This window comes from Pseudorca crassidens, chromosome X (assembly GCF_039906515.1).
Source record: "Pseudorca crassidens isolate mPseCra1 chromosome X, mPseCra1.hap1, whole genome shotgun sequence".
NCBI lineage: Eukaryota > Metazoa > Chordata > Mammalia > Artiodactyla > Delphinidae > Pseudorca > Pseudorca crassidens.
In genome coordinates, this window is record NC_090317.1 from 18,488,356 (window position 1) to 18,507,045 (window position 18,690).

At 40.8% G+C, this 18,690-nt stretch overlaps 1 protein-coding gene across 1 annotated transcript; it reads left to right on the forward strand.

Annotated features, from left to right (window-relative positions):
• Window positions 1-12,816: 12,816 nt before the first annotated feature.
• On the forward strand, window positions 12,817-15,579 carry USP26 (ubiquitin specific peptidase 26). Its single transcript, XM_067722669.1, has one exon. It carries the CDS (start codon window positions 12,817-12,819, stop codon window positions 15,577-15,579), a length of 2,763 nt encoding a protein of 920 aa, XP_067578770.1.
• The last annotated feature ends 3,111 nt before the right edge of the window (window positions 15,580-18,690 follow it).

Below are 18,690 nucleotides of genomic sequence, written 5' to 3' on the forward strand. Positions count from 1 at the left end.
TGTGTTCAGTTGGTCACAGATATGGCATCAGATGCCATTCCCACCCAGGTGTGCTGTCTTAGCTCCTCAAATGGATAACCAATTGTCTACTTCAGTCTCTCTTGAACTCAGACCCCACTGTCATAAATCATTTTTTCATTCTCCATCTCGGGGACCACACCTTGGAGTCCCTAAATTCCATATCCTAGTGACTCTTAGCACCAAGCTCTCCATCCAAAGGGGCTATTAACTGTTCTTGCTTCATGTTTTCCCACTGCCTTATGCTTGTTAATGTGGAACACTCATTTCTACAATTTCAGCTCTCTATATTTTACCACTCCGCTATTGACTGCCAAAATCCCATCTATTTCATACTAAAAGTGAACATGAATGTGGAATAGAGACTTAAACAGAGTGTCAGGAAACCGTTCACTGGAACTAATTCTACCATCTTAAATAAGTAGGAATATAATTATTTTAATTATTTTTCACATAGCTATATCTTGGGTTGTCAAAATTTCTATTTAAGGCTTCTTTTCAACGTGAATATGGAATTAATGATTAAAACTCAGTGTCATTTAGGCATGTTTGACTGCATGTAACAAAACGTTTGACTGCATGTAATCCCACCTACAGGGTCACATCACAGAAAGTGTGTTGGTAATAAATTCACGCCTTGTGTAATAGCTCCGGATCATTAAGGATCGATGCTCTTACAGTCTTTCATATTACTCTGCCATCCTGAACTTGTTAGCTTTCCAAATCAATTAATCTAACACGACTTTTCCTTTCCCAACCTTTGGACATAAGCCTCACGGTATTCCATGTCCAGGGCTTTTAACTGCAAGTAACAAAACAGAACTACAGTAGCTTAAATAAATACGATGGTTATTGAGTGGCTCAATGGCATCTTCAAGGAACCATGTTCTTAAGAAATCTTTTCACTCTTCATTTCTGGTTGTATTTCATCTTCATACTTGTTGTCTCCTGGAACTAACAAGGCTTCTACTGCAGCTTTCATCTTCATACTGTTGTTTCATGAGATAGGAAGCCTTCCTTATTCTAGCTGTCAAATTTGTATTCAGTTGGTAAAAAGGGAAAGTGTGAATGTTGAATGGCAAAATAGGTCTTTCCAGGCATCTCTCTTTTTTATCAGGTACACAAACTCAGTAGACGCCTGCTACTGTCTATTGACAACTGTGTCAAATGTCCTCAACAGTCTGGAAGGTGGATTAGAAAGCCACATGGAAATAAATATCATGATAGAATTTCCAGAACTGGCAAGGTATTAAGCTATGCCTACAGTCACCTTATCTGTGCTGTCCCATATGGTAGCTAATAGCTGCCTGTAGCTATTTCAGCTTAAGTACAATTAAAATTTCAGGACCTCAGTATTATTAGCCACATTCAAATGTTCAATAGCCACATGTTGCTGGTGGCTGCCATACTATACAGGACAGATATAGTACATCTCTACCTCCGCAGAAAGTTCTGTTGCCTAGTGCTGTACTAGATGAAATGGGGTCAGTGAAGGGATAGTTAGTTCCCAGTTCTCAGAGTTGGTTCGTAGCGAAGCAGAGACCAGACACCTGGTCTCCTAATGTTCAGATCAGTATTCTTTTAAGTAGACAGCACGGCTTTCTGTACATTTCTGTCATTCTGCTTAATATTGCTTCGCATTTTCAAGAAATTATACCTATATTTTGTTGTCCTTCTGTGCTCTAGTGTGTATATGAGTGGTTGAAAATGCTGACATGGGTACTCTGCAGTGTTTTCATTCATCATTCATGGAGCCACTTAACATTTCAGTATAGCAAGGGCCTAAATGACTATAAGGAAGTCGGTTGAGAGTAGGTGAGAATTGCGGTGACATTGAAGAAATCTGTTTTAGCTTTAATTCTGTTTTACTTTCTGTGATGGCTAAAATGCATTGCCCCTTTAATAAATCAGATGGTAAAATCTCATGTTTCTGAGGCTTAAAGAAATGAATGAGGAGTAGCTAGAGGCATACCCTTTAAAAAACTTTTTAGATCCTCAGCCTAGAGAAGGGCTAGGATGGAAGAGAAAAGTACAGAAGCTAAGATGTTGTAAGAGTAATAAAGAGAAGGTAGGCTACTATCAGCTAGATTCTATGTAATAGCTAGATATAAATGGAAGCATCTGGTTTAAAGCATGTGTAAATAGCCATGGGTGATAGAGGGGAACAAAAGAAAAGGCATTAGTTAGAAAAATAGGGAATATTAGAAATAATTAAGAAATAAGAGGGCATCCCTGGTGGCGCAGTGGTTAAGAATCCGCCTGCCAATGCAGGGGACACGGGTTCGAGCCCTGGTCCGGGAAGATCCCACATGCCACGGAGTAACTAAGCCCGTGCGCCACAACTACTGAGCCTGTGCTCTAGAGCCTGTGAGCCACAACTACTGAGCCCACGTGCCACAACTACTGAGGCCCACGCACCTAGAGCCTATGCTCCATAACAAGAGAAGCCACTGCAATGAGAAGCTCACGCACTGCAATGAAGAGTAGCCCCCGCTCGCCGCAACTAGAGAAAGCCCGTGTGCAGCAACGAAGACCCAACTCAGCCAAAAATAAATAAATAAATAAATTTTTTTTTAAAAGAAAGAAACAAATAAGAGTGGCCATGTATTTGAATTTCTTTTTTTTTTTGTCATTATTTATTTAACTGGGCTATTCCACACATAGTCAATGGAAAATATTAAACTGAGTGTTTTATTATTTATCTAAAAGTATATGAACACATTATCTGGTTTATTGCTGTCATTCTTGATTTCTTAATATAAATTAAGTTGGTTTGTGCTGCCTCAATTATCCATCATTAATCACATTGCAGCTATAGCCAGGGGTGAAAGTTAGCATCTCAGGAAGAGTAAACATCCCCCTCTGGTAGCAGGCCTTCATTTCTAAGCCCCTTTTTATAACGAAAAAACCATAACACCGAAAATCAAATACTTGGCAGTGGCCCACCCTATTGCATGAGTTAGGACATGTCCAGTATTCTTGAACATCAGCCTCATTGTTTTCATACCAAAGAAATCCAACTTTTCACATAACTCATTCCCCGGGTTCACTCAGTCTCTGGGCATGTTTTTCAAGCCTTCAGTAAGGAAGTAAGTAACCAGCATAAGGTTGGGAAGATATTGATTACTTCTAGATATGTACTTTCTTTGTTTTCACATATCCAGAAGATGTAAATGGAAATCCTTACTGTGTCTTGGGAAAATGCCACACAGGTAATCCGTGGAGAATCTGAGTTCAGGTCTTAGCTATGAGGTTGTGTGCTTTGACAGCATGTACACTGATATTTAAAGAATATAATGGAATTTGTGCTCTTGAGCAAGTCATTTACCCACAGGCTTATTTTCCTCATTTGGAAATGGGGAGTTTGGAGAAGGTTTTATGGTACAAATGTTATGATACTGTATGGGAAATATCCCTGCCCCTCAGAGTCTGGAAATCATTAAATATGTCACCCTGTCAGCACAAATGAAAAAATGCACTGGAAATTGCTGAAAACTACTGCAGTACAAAATGCCCAGTACAACTCATGGTCTCTTTCTATGAGAAAATTGCAAGTTCCCAAGGGAATTCTAATGAATTCTGACCTTCCTCAGGAGGCACTGAGTAAATCAATGTGTTATTGATCAACCTGCTGTCATAAATCTATTTTTATTTCCTTCTTTGAGTCTCCACACTTACATAGTGAGTGGCACATCCAGCAGGAGCCTGCAGTTATCCAGCAGCTCCTCTGAGAAGTTAGCAGAGGTGCTTCCCCAAGTTCCAAAGGTGTTCTGCTTGTCGAGCAGAAGCAAGTCGGCTGTAAGGAAAAGAAAGCAGCTCTGTCACTGTAGGGTTGCTCTAGAGTATGTGGGCTTTATCATATGTACTCTCACATGTCCAGTAAAAGGCATGGAAAAGTAAAACCCATAAAGGTGTAATTATGAAAATAAGGATATTTTAACAGTCAAATCCAAATCTGTTTCAATGGTTTCAAAGTCAACCCCAAAGTAAGAACTCTTTTTACAGTACAGTTACCCTATGCTAGCCAAATCCAAACCAACCCATCATTTCACCCTGTGAATTAATTACTTGATTCAACATTTATCAACTGGGCATGTTGAAATCTGGCTCCCCAAAATATCACTGAAACAACCTGTTGCCAAGAAAAAGCTAGCTGAGTTTATTGCTTACCACTGTAAGGGAGAAAGCCATACTGACAGGGTCTAATGGTGTTTTAGGTTAGGAAAGGAAAGGCTGGGATATTGAGACGTTGAAGTCTGTCCTAACTGTAGGGGAGCTCGATTATGATTGGGTAAAAATCATGATACAGTGGTTTAGAATAGGTGGGCATGGCACAACAGGGCTTTGGAGGCAAGAGGTTCAAAAAGTCTAAGGCTATAAACTGTCAGTCAGTGCTTTCTATTGAAGAGTTGTGGAATGAACAGTAAAGCTGTTTGCAACTTGTATCTTCCTGGGCAAAGTCTTTTTGAATAGTAAGGTCATACTGATGAAAATAGTGGAATAGTAGACTCATGGTAGTGTAGATAGTAAGCTATATGGGGTACATGCTTTTGGTTCTCAGCACCTATGTACTGGGGAAGTACACGTGCCCTGCCTGCCATCAGGTGCTTATGTATTTTAAAGTTCACAGAGATAAGACGCAAGAGTTGAGGGAAGAGGAATACCACTAGGTTGGGAGAATGATGGACAAATTCACGAGGGAGGTAACGTTTGAGCTATGTATGCCTTGATTGTTGGTTATGAGTTTAGAATGTTTGAGTGGTAACCTAGAGTTTCATGCTAAAGGCTATACTACTGCTTGGCTAGTCATGTCTTCCTTTTTCTTTAAGGGTTCATTCAGGGCAAGTAAAGACTTACCCATTTTGTCATAGTCCTGTGGATGGAAAATGAAAGCAGAGTCATTGGGTGAAGTTCAGCACCCCCTGCCCCCCGCTTTTTAATTGGAGTAGAGTTGATTTACAATGTTGTGTTAGTTTCAGGTGTACAGCATAGTGATTCAGTTACACATTTTGAAGGTTTCTAGGCCCTCTGAAGCAAGGTGGCAGGTTTTCTTGTCTGTGCTTTTTTATAAATGAACTCATATTTTGGGGCAGAGCTTCTTTACTTTGAGGATGTCCTCCGTTAGCACCACATAAACATCACTGAAGTATCAGTAGGGAAAGAAGGAATGAGGTGGTTTGTTGGACTCTAGGGATGCTGTTCAAGGATGCAAGTCCAGAGAAGCTGCTCATTTTCTCATTTGAGCTTTGTGAGTTCCTTTTCCTTCCAGGATGACTGAGCTGAGAGCAGAGCTGTTTTTTCAAAAAATAGGTTAGAGACCCTGGAAGCGGGAGCACTGACTTTGATTTTTTTTTAAGAGTTCTCTGTCTCTCTCATACACACACACACACACACACACACACACACACACACACACACACACGCTTTTGTTAATGGCAGCAAAGAGGAAAAAAAGCTGGTATGCAGAATGAGGGACCGCTTAAGTAGGGAGATGAATGAGAATCAGTTTTTTAGGGGTTAGAGGTATGATTTAGCTTTTGGGAATTCATTCCTAAGGATATTTCCAGACAAGTTAAAATAAAACAATGAACAAATGAAGGCAACTGCATTTCTCCTGTTCAGGGAACTGATCCTTCAGATAAGACAAATTGGTGTTTTGAAGGTATTATAAGGGATTTTAATTCCAGCACTTGTGGCATTTAATACATTTTTGAGTTCGTTTTCCCCAAAAGGGCTTTGTAAATTTCCCTCAGAGCTCTTACTAGGCCTGACTGTGTCATGTGTATCCTTAACTAAGCTGAAGATGTGTTGAATTGCTGCCCTCCTTACCTTGGAAAGAAAAATGCTATAGCTCCCCCTTGTGTCATGTGAGGCCAAAAACATCCTGCTTGATCCACATCAGCAGAATCCACTCCACTAAGTATCCTAAAAGTATTTCCTCAAAGCTTTTTGGGGATGGGACTTTGCTATTTGTTGTACAGGAAAGAACTAGGGAACCCAGCTAATCTTTTGTGATTTCTCCCCTCATTTCCTACTTTCCTGCAGTGTATCCAAGAGAATCTTTCCTGGAGGATCACCTTTTTCTGGCAGACAGTTTGTTTGGGATGATTTTCCTCATGAGGTTGTAGTCCAGTTATCTGCCACTTAATACATCGAATCTTGTACAGTTTCTTGTCCAAATAGAGCAAGTGGAACTTGCTTTCACTGCAGCCTCCTCTTGCCCCGTCATAGGGGCCACTTCATTCTGTATCCTGACTTCTCAGCTTGAGTCAGGCACTGGTTTCTTTGCCGTTCCACCTCCAGAGTAAACATGTCAAGTTTTCCCAAGTCTCTCATACTCTAGCATATGAGTTTGGACTTAAACATTCTGGCTGCTTAATAAGTATGCAGTCAGGATATGAGATGCAGTCACACATCTCTTTTGGAAACAATTCCACAATCTTAATTCCTATTCCACACTTGACTTCCATGTGGGAGTAGGGGAAATGCCACAGCGCTCCCTATTAATGACTTTCCTCACTTCAAATAACATTTGATAACCATAGATATTCTTCACAGGTGTAGCAATTCTTATATAATGTGGTTCTTTCTACTGATTTTGCACCTTTGCAGATATCACAGAAGAAGAGGGAAAGTCATTTTATAGGTCATTTTAAAAATTATATAAGTTAAATATACTGATTGTTTAAAAGATTTACACAGTTTTGCAATTATATCTATAGGACAAAGCCATAATAGAATTGCTTCATTAAAGTGTGTGTGCATTTGAAATTTGATAGATGGTAGTGTTCACCTGTCCAGTCTCCTGTCTCATTTAACCTGGTCTCTTCATGTCATAGTCAGTTTGATGTTCTAATAACAGTTCCAGCCCGTTTAATTGTACCCCCTTCCTGCCCTGCCAGCCCTCATTTTAAAACTTTGGACACTGTTTTCTTAAGGAAAGTTAGAAGTCTTTGATCCCAACCCTTAAAGGACTCCTACTTTTCCAACTTTATGATTTCCCTTAGGAGAGAAAGTTTCACTCCACACTGACTGAAAACAAACTCATGTTCTCCAACATCTCTTAACTTTGTCGTCGCTTCCTATGAAGCAGCAATGCAAGGTAGCGTAGGCTAAGTGACAGTCTTTAAAAAGTGAATGCTTTGTGAGTTCTGAGGCAGGAAAAATCAGGTCTGGCAATCATTCTGAATGAAGTGAGACTTGGACTAGGTCTTAAAAGGAAGAGTAGAACTAAGACAAAAATTGGGAGATTATTTGGGAACTTCAGGCAGAAAAGAAATGCTGTAAGAAGCTGAGATGGCAAAAAACACATGGACTCTTATGTAACACTAACTGAATTTGACTTAATAGGTTTTCCTCGTGCTGCCATGTTGTGGTGTATTTGTCTTACAACCTATCTGAGGTCAGGAGGACTTTATCACTTCATCTTTGGATCTTGTCCATAGTCGATGTCCATAGTTGACTCGTTATCAACAAATATTTTGGTTAGTTAAGTAAATAAGGAAATGAATGTGATACTTAGCAGAAAGGGCTATAAAATAGTAGGAGAGTTACAATAGGAGTAAAGGAATTAATTTCCAGAAAGCCTCATTTATCATAGTTTCAATGTAACAAGTATGCACTTTCTCATGAAAGAGCTTTCTTTCTTAATGAAATCATATTTAACTTCTGGAAAATAACCTGCATTCTGTTTTCCTAATCAACTATGTCATTAATAATACTAACATAATCATTTTAAAAGAATGAAAAGCAACAACAACAAAAAAGCTCCGCCAACTCTGTCTCTGAGAAAAGGTTCAAAGCTTGACTAGTTCATGGGAACAATTTGCTAGTCTAGAGATTTCTTCCCATTTTGGTCCAGGCCTCCTATGGAGAGATTTACGTGCAGTGCATGTCAAGAGGCAAAATAATGGTATTTCTCTGCTATACAATGACTCGGACATTTGCTGAGTGCAGAAATGCACCTTTAAACAGAGAAAGAAGCAGAATCTGCCCTGATCCAATCATTTTGAAAAGCCATGCACACAGAAGCTGGGGCCAAACATAATGACAGGATTTAATTGCTAATGCCCTAGAGGGAACGCGCCTCTTGATGTGTTGACCTTTAACCCAGACTTGGGAGGGTGAAAAAAGAGAGGGGATGGTTTTCCCCTCCCCCTTCCCTTCCCCCATCTGATCATGCCTGCCTCTAACCCTGTCCACATACTCTTTAACATTCATCTCTCCAGCCCCATTCCCATTAGTTACTTCCAGCTTTGGGGCCGGGGGAGAATGAACAGAAGAACCAAAAAGAAGGTGGGAGGAGATTAGGAGAAGGAAGCCTACAAGCTGTCGACAGCTGCTTAGAAGCAGGGGGCAGAAGTACAGCTACAGAAATGGGAGCTGAACCCCGGGTCCCCTGATGCTTCTACCCCACCCCCAGTATTTCCTGAGATTTAGGCCTTTCTGTGTTTCTGTTCTCCACCCCCATTTCACCCTTTCTGGTCTATATTTATAATCACTCCCTTCTGACACCTTCACCTCCCTTTTCCCTCTTACTTGGCTATTTATGAATGGCAAAATCTTCAGCAAAGTTAAATTCAAGGCTCTGCCTATTACACATCTGCACCATGGCAGCTGGGCAGCTGAGTATAGCTGGAGAAGAAGACAAGCATGCTGATTGGTTTCGCTGTAAATTCATGGTCACTAGCCTTAAGTGGACCCTTTGTGCTGCTCAGCAAGGTTACTAGTCCATTCATTCTCCTGGTTGGTTGGTTTACAAAACGTCCACACCTTCTTTCTCTTCTTTCTCTTGAAATTTCTTCACTGTTTTCCAGCCAAGCTGGTCTGCTTTCTGTTTCTAACGTGTCAAGCACACTCCCACCTGAGGGCCTTGTTATTTATTCTTCCTCCTGCCTGGAGCACCCTGCATCTAAGTGTTTGCTTCCTCACTTCCTTCAAGACATCCTTATCAGTCAGGCCTTCCCAGGCCACTCTATGTAAGGCAGCAAGCACATCCCCGTCAGCACTGGCACACCCTGTTCCCTTAACTTGATGTTTTCTTTGGCAGTTACCACCATCTGGTATTCTATATATTTTATGTTTGTATATTATTATCCCCCTGCTAGAATGAAAGTTTTATGAAAGCTTGGGATTTTTAAAAATTCTTTTTATTCTTCTATAGCTAGTGCTTAATACAATGCTTGCTAGTATGCCATACAAGTTTGTTTCAAGAATGAATGGATAATGAATGCTTGTTGGGTTTTGAGAATCCCCTCTTCCCATTTGCCAAAACCAGCATATTCATAACAATATTTTTTGTATGGTAACCATAGTTTCCAAGCCCAGATTCAATACATGTCATCTAATTGGTGGGGAAAATACCTTTCATTTTGCTCTGTCTTGGGAAATTCGGTGTGCTTATTAAGTATATTCTACCTAGAATCATAGTCTCATAGCATGGAGTCCTCAAAAGAAGCTTAGATGATCGTTTTCCAGTTAGTTTAATGGCCCCGATAGCATATTTGGCTTATCCAAGGTCACTAAACTATGTTTAGTTTAAAATAAGTGTGAGTTGAAGTTGTTGGGTTTTTCAGAGCTCTTGCCTGGCCTTTGTGGAGATACCCAGAAATTATTGGAAACCTCTATGGTAATTATCTGGCCCCGTCTTTTCTACTTAGTGCATACAGCGGCTAGCATATCACCTCATGGGTCCTTCATCATTTCTATCCAGTGAGGCTTGCTTGAATAACTGAGCAGGATTTCTCACCATATGCTAGGTTTATCTTTGTTCTCTCACTTCAAATGTTTTCAAACTTAAGAAGCTGTAAAATAACATGATAATTAAAGCTCATCACTTGTACCAAACCACCTTCTATACCTTCACCCCCACCTATTCAGGGAAATAAACACATACTTGAGTTTATATAGGTAATTACAGTTGTAATCAGATGTCAGTGGAAGAGATCTGACATAGAGATGTTACTTTCTCATAGTCACTGAGCCTAAAGGGCCTTCTGGGTTTATTCACCTGCCTCCAGGCTGTAACTACCTCCAGATTTTCTCCTTTTGTAATGAATGCTTTGGGAATGAGAAATGCATATTCAAATTTGAAAGGTGTATTCTCATTGGTTTTCAGGTTTTTCTAATTCTTGAAATAATGAAAGCATGAATGGTGGAAATATAGGATCCAGAGGGTAAATAAAAGGCTCACAAGTACTCATTAAATTATCTTACTAAAGAATTAATAACCTGGGTTTCTGGGTTCTCAAGTTTGTAGGCATGCTTTCCAAGGGCCAATTTCTTGTTTTTCCTGCAAAAGATGAGGTTAAGCCTCATCATTTTGCAGAATTGTGGGTACGGCTTGAGAAATCTTAGTCCAGGAGACCCTCTCTTTTACAAAACACTGCTCCCACCCTGAGTATGTGTCAAGCTCCAGAAAATGGCAGTGAAAGGATATTTTCCCAGATTCTCCCACTGGAAGCAAGGCCCTTTTCAATTGTGGTGTTTACACAGTGACATTTAGAGTCTAAATTGTTTAGGTACAGTGAGTGTTCACAAACTTTTGTCCCTGAGAGCACTGACCACAATACCTGGCACGGAGCAGACACTCAGGAAATCATAATCAGCATAGGGCAGATGCTCAGCAAATACTCAGTGACCAAGAAGATCAATGTAAAGTGAATTAGTAAATTAACAACAAAGCAGACATTTCTACCAGGAGTATTTTTACCTTATGGCCAGCTTCTTGACACCATAGGTCATGCCTCCAAATCTGATACAAGTAGTGCAACTTTATGAGTTTCTGGCTATACTTTGAGATCAGCAGCTAGCCCAGTGTGTTGTGCTAGTAGGTGATCAATCAAATTTACTGGACTGAGTTTGTGGGTAAAATGAGAGAAAAGTACCTTGGCTTTCATAACTTTTGAATGCAGTCGTCATCCATATGTTTTGAATCTGGTGTAGGCTACATAGAATAGTCACAAAGTTCTCTCCAGTGGAGTTTGAGAGAACAGATACATTTTAGTTTAAAATCTTCACAAAAAGCTAACAATCAAAGGAAGCCCTAAAAGCCTTTGAGTGATGAGGCAGAATCAAGAAAGGGGATTTAAGCTTAAAATGTGCCAGGAAGTGAGCAGTGGTTAGACTGCTCAACTGTGCATCAGCAATATGGTTCTTAATCTTCACTGCCCATATGATCAGTGGGTTCAAAGAAGTCTCCTTAATTCTGGAATGAAATGTAAGCAGGTTGAACTGGGAAGAAGGTATAACAAATAGGGCCATTGTTTTGGAAACACTTGTCTCTTAACTGTGTTTTTGAAAGCAGAGAGTGGAAATGCCATGAGGGTCTAGATTATTTCAGCTATCATTAGAAAGAATGGACAACAATTTTTGATAAATACAGATCAGCTGGGATCACAGAATTTTTAAATGCAGACTAGAAGTTGTTCTGGGGTTGTATAGGTTCTCTCAAGTGGTTGAAATAGGAGCAATTAAGACTTTTTTTGTGGAGAGGAAATAAACTCTTACATAGCATCTATAGTAGGAGAGTGAACTATAAATAATCCAGACACTCGAGTTTGCTGTGGTGCTTGAAAGTTTTTAGGGCCTCGTTTCCACTATGATAAATATGATCATTCTCTCACTTGGACGTATATGCACTTTTTTTTTATGTGGATGGGTGCAATCCCTACTTTACTGAACGTAGGTTGATAGATAAAATACTTGATAAAACAAAAATCTCATTAATGTATGCTCCACCAGTTTTGAGGTTTTGATAATTTGGATAGGGATTGAGCAGAAGTTTCATTTAGTATTATTCATAAAGACAGGGTTTGCTGAGCAAGTTAATAACATAGACAAGATTCAGGAAGAATATTTAACTATGCAGGAGAAAAAATTTCCAATCAATTCTTGGACATATGCTTTCTCACATAAACATTTGTAGTGCTAAGTGTTAAGCTATTCATTAATTCAGATTGGTTCACTACAGAGTTATTCAGAAATTTTAAATTTTGAGTGATTAAGTACACCTGATCCTTCCCGGCTGGCTTTGAGTACAGGGAGCTAGCTCAGGTTATGTGGACCCTGTGGCCAGAGCTGGAGTTAGCCAATTCTTCGATACCTGCTTTAAGCAGTGGTAGTTAGGCCCTCACCCCACATGGGGCAGAATGTGTGGACTTATTACCCTGGTGCCACATGAAAGAAAGGAACATAACAGGATTTGGAAGGAGGTAGATTGAGCTCTCCATCTGTTATTGGGTTGAGGGCTGCATAGGGCCTCTCACTTTCTTATTCACTTATTGTGCTTGCCTCGTGGGGTCATTCTATGACAGGAGGATTAGCATATTTTATATATATATATATATATATATATATATATATATATATACACACACACACATACGCTTGAGACACTGTTCATTGTGCTCTTCAGCTGTGTACTGAAAGTCTTCCAAGTGTTTAACGATTTCAGTTGAAGTGTGGAAATTAATCAGAATGGAGTCTAGTATTGCAGTGGAAAGAAGATTTAGTGTATGGGAGTAGAGTTTGAGTTCTATCCAGGCATTTCTCTGATAGCTTAAATAATTTTTCTTGATTTTCTTTACAGTAGCGGTCTTGCTTCGGGAATCAAGACTCTGCCTTCATTCAACCGTGGACAGTTCTCGAAGCATATTGGTTTTATCACTAAGATCATTCTACATAGAGAACTAAAGAACTATTTCTTTGGTGTTGTCTCCAGAGGCGAATTAGCCAACAAATTGAAACTTTAAGATTGTCGATAATTCAGGATAAGTGAATTTTATTTGTAAAGAAATCATGGCTGCTGTAATTGTACGTGGTTTGGTCCGAATAGGCAGCAAGAAAACTAAGGTGTCCAAAGTGAGAGAAGCATGCATTGAAATAGTGGAAAGAGAGAGGAATGTTATATTGGTTGTCTATTTCAATACTGGAGCATACGCAAGTTTTCAGCTAAGTAATAATATTGAAGACATCGACCTTAGACCCTCTGGAGAAGACCAAAATTATCTGCATTTACGTTTACAGACTAATGACTTATTGATTATTGAAAAATTATCCTCCGGAGATGCCGAAAATTTGAAGAAGTTCCTGGATAGAGTCCATCCTCAACCACCCGTAAGACCTGATAGGGATGGGAGTATCTTTGCCAGTACAACAACACAGAAGGCAGGTGGCAAAACTGCATCTCACAAAATACGTAGGACGTCAAGTAGTCAGTCATTTGAGAAAGAAAGAAATGAAACACCTGATGATAAGGAGATGCCTTTGTGTGCATCAGAATTGTCAACATTTACCTGTGAAGAGTTATTAGAAAAGGAATATGGGAAGAGGAGGCCATCATCTGGCTCAGAGATGAATAAGATTTTCCTGCAAGAGGATACCTGTTCGGAAGGAACGGTATCAAAGATGTACCCCTTGAGATATGTAAGCCGCAAACAGAGAGAATTAATATTAAAAGGGTTAAAACAGAATAAGGAATTTGAACTTGGACCTTCGTTCAAGATCGATTTTAGTGGAAAACATTACCTAGATGTCAGTGATCTTCTCCAAAGAGTGTCTGAGAAAATATATTTAGCATTTCTGTCAGAGTTGAAGTACGGTGAGGATGACCCAGAGTGGGGCAAACTCCAGATGATCTTTGACTTTTACTCAGAGAAACTATATCAAGGCTTCCCCAACTTGGGAAACACCTGTTACATGAATGCAGTTTTACAGTCCTTACTTTCGATTCCATCATTTGCTAATGATTTACTCAATCAGGACTTCTTACAGGGTGAAACTCCCCTTGATGCCCTTAGCATACGCTTGGTGCAGCTGCTTGTTTTGAAAGATATTTATAACATAAAAATCAAGGAGAAGTTACTTGTGAATTTTAAAAACACCATTTCAGCAGTTGCAGAGATATTCTCTGACAACGCGCAGAATGATGCGTATGAGTTTTTAGGTCATTGTTTAGATCAGATTAAACAAAACATGAGAAAATTAAACACAATTCGGAAGATTAAGATTGAATCTGAGGAAGGAAATTCACCTCAGCAGGTTTCTGCTGGTAGTGCTGACACCAAGGTGCTTGTTTGCCCTGTCGCCAGTAATTTTGATTTCGAGTTGCTGCGCTCAACTAGTTGCAAATCCTGTGGGCAAATTGTCCTTAAGGCAGAGGCAAACAATTCACTTTCGGTCAGTCTTCCCCAGAGAGAAAAAGCACGTCCCTTGTCTATTCAATCTAGTTTTGATCTTTTCTTTGAAGCAGAAGAGCTTGAGTATAAATGTGAGACGTGTAAGCACAGGAGTTCTGTTGCAGTGCATAAATTCAGTAGGCTACCCAGGGTCCTTATTGTGCATCTGAAACGCTATAAATTTAGTGAGTCTGGGTCCTTAAGGAAGGATGACCAAAAAGTCATTATTTCCAAATACTTAAAGTTATCTTCCCATTGCAATGAAACTACCAAACCACCGCTTCCCTTAAGCAAGAATGCACCTCTTACTGATTTCCAAGTCTTAGAACTCTTTAAGAAGATGAACTCTGAAGCCATCAGTTCATCGACAGCTTCAACAAAGCAGACCTCAGAATCCAAGGATTCTTTGGCTCCACACATTAGATCAGAAAAAGAGTCTGAACCACAAACATGCCAGACTCTTCATAAAGCTTCAAGCTTCAAGCAGCAGCAAGGAGACCTGGGAGAAGATTCTAAACTAAATATAATAGAGTCCACATTGGTAAACTTAAGACATAGAGCAGCCATTGCAAGAGAGCTATTAGCAGTAGGCTTAATGAGGAATCTGGAAGACAGCTCCCTTTCTCTGAAAGGTACACCCACCAGCAGCCCAGATACATATCACAAAGTGGCTAAAAGTCGAAAAGGAAATAAATACAAGAGAACCAATATATCTGCAGATTTTGAGAGCATGCCTGAGACCACCGAAGAATTTTGTAAAGGTAAAAAACCCAGAATTTCAGAAGAATCTTACCAAGTGCCTGAAGAGACCCAGCAGTGTGGAGGGATAAGACTCTTTGAACAAGACCTTGGTCTTCTATTGATTCGGAGCCTTTCAGGCCCCGATGCCCAGTGGCACACAGATAAATGCAGACCTACGCAATTAAATTTCCAGGGAACCAAGGTGAGTTCCCGAGGTGTCTTGGGTTCCAATAAATATTCTGGAAGAAAGGGCTCTTCAGATGTGGCGAAGACAAAATCTTCAGCCAGGAAACCAAAAATAGAAGCCGAGATGAGAGAAAGTCATGACTATCGGCTCATTGGTATTATCAGCCATATTGGAAAGACGCCTAACACCGGACACTATGTCAGCGATGCCTACAACTTTGACAGGCAAGTGTGGTTCTCTTACAGTGATCTAAACGTATCAAGTACCCAAGAGGCCCCAGTGCAGGAGGCTAGGCTTCAAACCGGGTACATCTTCTTTTACATGCACAATGAGATCTTTGAAGAGCTGTTGGGAAGGAAAGAGAACTCCCAGCCTCATAGCACAAAGGAAGCAGTAGTCAAAGTAGACCCAGAAGTAGTAAAAGAAGTAGCCTCCGACTCACATACATCTCCTTAACATCTTTGACTATCACTTGGAAGGAAAACTTTGAACTCTAGCTAAACATGAAGAGGCAGTTAGCATCTACAACCAAAGTTAAGCAGAAACACTTACTTAGAAATAAATAAATTACTTACTTACTTAGTATAATAAATAATTACTTACTTAGAAATAAATCTCTGTTCTAACCCTGATAAAAAACCTCAACCCCACAGTTCCAGCTGATAAAAATTCATCTCTCCTACTAGACCAGAACTGTGCTTTCCACATTCTAATGCTGTGGACTTTAAGTGTGGTCCTCAAACCAGTACCATAAGGAACATGGAAGGACTCGTGAGAAATGCAATTTCTTGATTCCACCATGGACCCACTGATTCAGAAACTCTGGGGAGGGAGGCTGCAAACTGATGGAGAAACACTTTTGTAGTGAGTAAAGTATCTTGGTGCTGTTGTATGTTTCAGTTGTTTATGTTTTGTAAAGAGGTTTCATTGCATTTTTTGTTTCTTATATTCATGTATGCTTTTCCTTCGTATACTTATTATGATCAAAACAGGCACACACAATTATTCTTCTGATGAGCATACTCAGTGATTTGATGGGAAAAAAATAGTTTCTGAAGTCCTGGCAAAACAAATGAAAAAACCACTTGCTGAGCCCCTGGCAATGAGACAATAGTTGCTGGGGTCTTGGCAATAAATACTAAATGAAACTGGTAGTTTATGAATCCTCCTGGGCGTACATAGATGAGACTGAACACCATATCAAGTCTCCAAATTGTTTGCTAAATTCCTTCTTTTCCTCAATGCCAAAGGAGCTATATACCATCAAGTTTAAACCTTGAGGATAGGGAAGTTGACTTGCCTTCAAGAAACTGAACACCTTTTCCTGTTTGTCTGCTAACAAACAGTTCTTGGTGATCTAAGCCCACCATGCCATTTTGGTCTTATCAGAGGGGCACTTGCATTGCCTAAAAGGAACATTGATTACCAGAACTTCATCTGAAGCCTTGGACAATCTTCACTCAACATTATAAGACTAATTCCAAATTTGTTTACATAACTGTAACTTACAGTATGGTGGCCTTATTCCCTGAATTAATAAACAATGAATGCTTTAAAGTGTACTTGTAGGATTTGAAAGTCTTGTTACTGATTTGATACAATGTCAAAAAACTTGTGCCTGGATATGATCTGATTCTGGTTAAAAGCCTGATGGATCCTGAGGTGGTCATATTCTGTAATTTATGTCATTCAGGGATTTAGTAATTCTGATATTAAGCTTGTGCCTTCTCTGTAATTTAGCCTTTTGCTGTCTTTGAGGCAGTGAGTCTGTAATGCCTTGTACCTTTGTTATTAATAAATGACTTGTACTAAGAGGATTTCTCACATCATATAAAAGGAATGAACGTTCAGTCCCACCTTTACCAAAATGGGCATGTCCCCTTGTGTATGGGGTACAGTTTTAGTACAGCTGTATTAATCCAAGAGCTTGTTGATGCTCTTAATCCTGAATAGCCTTAAAGAGGTGAACGGGAATTCAGTGGTGTGGGAAAGTTTAAAAATGCCCTCTAGAGATAGGAGGGGGAAGATGGCGGAAGAGGAAGACGCAGAGATCACCTTCCTCCTCACAGATACACCAGAAATACATCTACACATGGAACAACTCCTACAGAACACCTACTGAACGCTAGCAGAAGACCTCAGACCTCCCCAAAGGCAAGAAACTCCCCACGTACCTGGGTAGGGCAAAAGAAAAAAGAAAAAACAGAGACAAAAGGATAGGGACGGGACCTGCACCAGTGGGAGGGAGCTGTGAAGGAGGAAAGGTTTCCACACACTAGGAAGCCCCTTCATGGGCAGAGACTGCAGGTGGCGGAGGGGGAAAGCTTCGGAGCCGCGGAGAGGGAAAGCTTCAGCGCCGCGGAGGAGAGCACAGCAACAGGAGTGCGGAGGGCAAAGCGGGGAGATTCCTGCACAGAGGATCGGTGCCAACCGGCACTCACCAGCCCGAGAGGCTTGTCTGCTCACCCGCCGGGGTGGGCGGGGCTGGGAGCTGAGGCTCGGGATTCGGAGCTTAGATCCCAGGGAGAGGACTGGGGTTGGCTGTGTGAACACAGCCTAAAGGGGTTAGTGCACCACAGCTAGCCGGGAGGGAGTCCGGGAAAAGGTCTGGAGCTGCCGAAGAGGCAAGAGACGTTTTCTTTCCTCTTTGTTTCCTGGTGCGCGAGGAGAGGGGATTAAGAAGGCTGCTTAAAGGAGCTCCAGAGACAGGCGCGAGCCGCGGATAAAAGCGCGGACCCCAGAGACGGGCATGAGACGCTAAGGCCGCTGCTGCCGCCACCAAGAAGCCTGTGTGCGAGCACAGGTCACTATCCACACCCACTTCTGGGGAGCCTGTGCAGCCCGCCACTGCCAGGGTCCCGGGATCCAGGGACAACTTCCCCGGGAGAACGCATGGTGTGACTCAGGCTGGTGCAACGTCACGCCGGCCTCTGCCGCCACAGGCTCGCCCCGCACTCCGTACCCCTCCCTCCCCCTGGCCTGAGTGAGCCAGAGCCCCCGAATCAGCGGCTCCTTTTACCCCATCCTGTCTGAGTGAAGAACAGATGCCCTCCAGCGACCTACATGCAGATGCGGGGCCAAATCCAAAGCTGAACCCCGGGAGCTGTGCAAACAAAGAGGAGGAAGGGAAATCTCTCCCAGCAGCCTCAGGAGCAGCGGATTAACTCTCCACAATCACCGTGATGCACCCTGCATCTGTGGAATACCTGAAGAGACAGCAAATCAACCCAAATTGAGGAGGTGGACTTTGAGAGCAAGATTTATTATTTTTTCCCCCTTTCCTCTTTTTGTGAGTGTGTATGTGTATGCTCCTGTGTGAGATTTTGTCTGTATAGCTTTGCTTTCACCATTTGTCCTAGGGTTCTATCCATCCGTGTTTTTTTTTTTGTTTGTTTTCTTTAAAAAAATTATTTTTCGTAATAATTATTTTTTATTTTAATAACTTTATTTTATTTTATCTTACTTTATTTTAATTTATCCTCTTCCTTCCTTCCTTCATTTCTTTCTTTCTTTCTTTCTTTCTTTCTTTCTTTCTTTCTTTCTTTCTTTCTTTCTTTCTTTCTTTCT